Genomic DNA, 2,124 nt, shown 5'->3' with positions numbered 1-2,124 from the left:
AGAATCAAACCATAAACCAGCGAATTGGCGACTTACTCCCAGATCAACACAGTGCATCCAATCGACGTCAAGATTTGCAAAACTTTAGTAACAATGGCATGAAAAAAAAAGATCGCAACGTAAAAAACAAGCAAGTTCAGACGTATCGATAAATAAAATAGTCTAATTCGAAATTTCGAAAAAACTGAGGTTGGTTGCAAGCACGTGGACTTAGAGAATTACAACCTAAAAAAAAACATTGAAGGCATTTAAAATTTTCGCCGAAATGATTATAAGGCATGGTAATGTCAAACTGACCAACACAGATGATCTTCAAAGTTGTGCGATGTATTATCCGCGGAGTATGAAGTACCTGTGTAATAAAAGGACCATGCTGACTCCAAGTGTTGCGGCCCGTAGGTTTACTTTTAAAGTTCTTGACTAAGATTTCTTATTCACTAAATTCCATAACCGCACACGACTTAAGCTTCAACAACAGACTCCAGGTGTTGCGGGTCATAGGCTTACTTTTCAAATTCTTGAATAAGATTTCTTATTCACTAAATTTCATAACCGCACATAACCTGAGCTTCAATAACAGACTCCATGTGTTGCGGCCCGTAGGTTTACTCTTGAAATTCATGGCTTAGATTTATTATTCACTAAATTTCATAACCGCACATCACCTGAGCTTTAACAACACATTAAATGTTAAATTATTAATCTTTTTCAATAAATCTGTAGATGCTTAGCAATGCACATGGAATTATAAAGGAAAAAATACCTTACAAGAAAGTATTGAAAAGTTTTTCACGATATTCGAGCCTAAAAAAAGTTACATGACGCCTCGATTATAATATTGCTCATAATCTTGCTAATGGTTTTGCTCGTGGTCTCGCTCATGATCTCGTTCATGATCTCGTCATGGTCTTGCTCATGATCTCGTTCATGATCTCGCTCACGGTCTTGCTCGTGGTCTCGCTCATGATCTTGCTTGTGGCCTCGCTCATGACCTCGCTCATGATCTCTCTCATGATCTCGCTCACGGTCTCGCTCGTGGTCTCACTCAGTATCTCGATCATGATCTCGCTCACGGTCTCGCTCGTGGTCTCGCTCGTGGTCTTGCTCATTATCTCGCTAATGGTCTCGCTCACGGTCTCGCTCGTGGTCTCGCTTATGATTTTTCTCGTGGTCTCAGGCATGGTCTGGCTCATAGTCTCGCTCATGATCTCGCTCATGATCTCGCTATTGGTCTCACCCATGGTATCGCTCATGTTCTCACTTATGGTCTCGCTCGTGGTCTCGCTCATGATCTCGCTATTGGTCTCGCTCGTGGTATCGCTCATGATCTAGCTCACGGTCTTGCTCATGATCTTGTTCATGATCTCGCTCACGGTCTTGCTCGTGGTCTCGCTCGTGGTCTCGCTCGTGGTCTCGCCCATGCTCTCGCTCGTGGTCTCGCCCATGGTCTTGCTCGTGGTCTCGCTAATGGTCTCGCCCATGGTCTCACTCGGGGTCTAGCTCGTGTTCTCGCTTGTGGTCTCGCGCACGGTCTGGCTCATGATCTCGCTCGTAGTCTCGCTCATGGTCTGGCATATGATCTCGCTTATGACCTCGCTTATGATCACGTTCGTGGTCTCGCTCATGATCTCGCTCACGGTCTCGCTCGTGATCTCGCTCACGGTCGCGCTCGTGGTCTCGCTCATGATCTTGCTCGTGGTCTCGCTCATGGTCTGGCTCATAATCTCGCTCATGATCTCGCTTATGATCTTGTTTCTGATCTCGTTCATGATCTCATTTCTTTTATATTATTAATTTGGTTACAAGAATATAAGTTCATATCAAAGAGTGTTTAGAATTGTTTATAATTATAAGAAGAATAAATAAACTTAGATTTAGTTTAATTAAAACCTTGTGTTCCGACTTTCTTCATAATCCCAAAAGGTTATCGGACCAGTACACGCTTCCACTGCATACGAGATTTATTTATTAAAAATAAAATTGGGTGAAGTGTTTGATCACAAGGTAAGAGTATTTATGAATATTTATTTATAAAAGATATTCCGGAAAATAAATAAAAGAATATAAGACGTAATCATAGACGAACAAAAGCATGCATGCAAAGAAAATATAAAACGAAATGAA

General features: G+C 41.9%; 1 protein-coding gene across 1 annotated transcript; it reads left to right on the top strand.

The window, feature by feature from the left end:
* Positions 1-265: 265 nt before the first annotated feature.
* LOC123263982 lies at positions 266-1,835 on the top strand. The gene is made up of 2 exons (XM_044727027.1): positions 266-391; positions 1,050-1,835. The coding sequence occupies exons 1-2, from the start codon at positions 266-268 to the stop codon at positions 1,833-1,835; spliced, it is 912 nt and encodes a 303-aa protein (XP_044582962.1).
* The last annotated feature ends 289 nt before the right edge of the window (positions 1,836-2,124 follow it).

This window comes from Cotesia glomerata, linkage group LG4 (genome assembly GCF_020080835.1).
Source record: "Cotesia glomerata isolate CgM1 linkage group LG4, MPM_Cglom_v2.3, whole genome shotgun sequence".
NCBI lineage: Eukaryota > Metazoa > Arthropoda > Insecta > Hymenoptera > Braconidae > Cotesia > Cotesia glomerata.
This window is presented reverse-complemented; position numbering and strand designations above follow the sequence as displayed.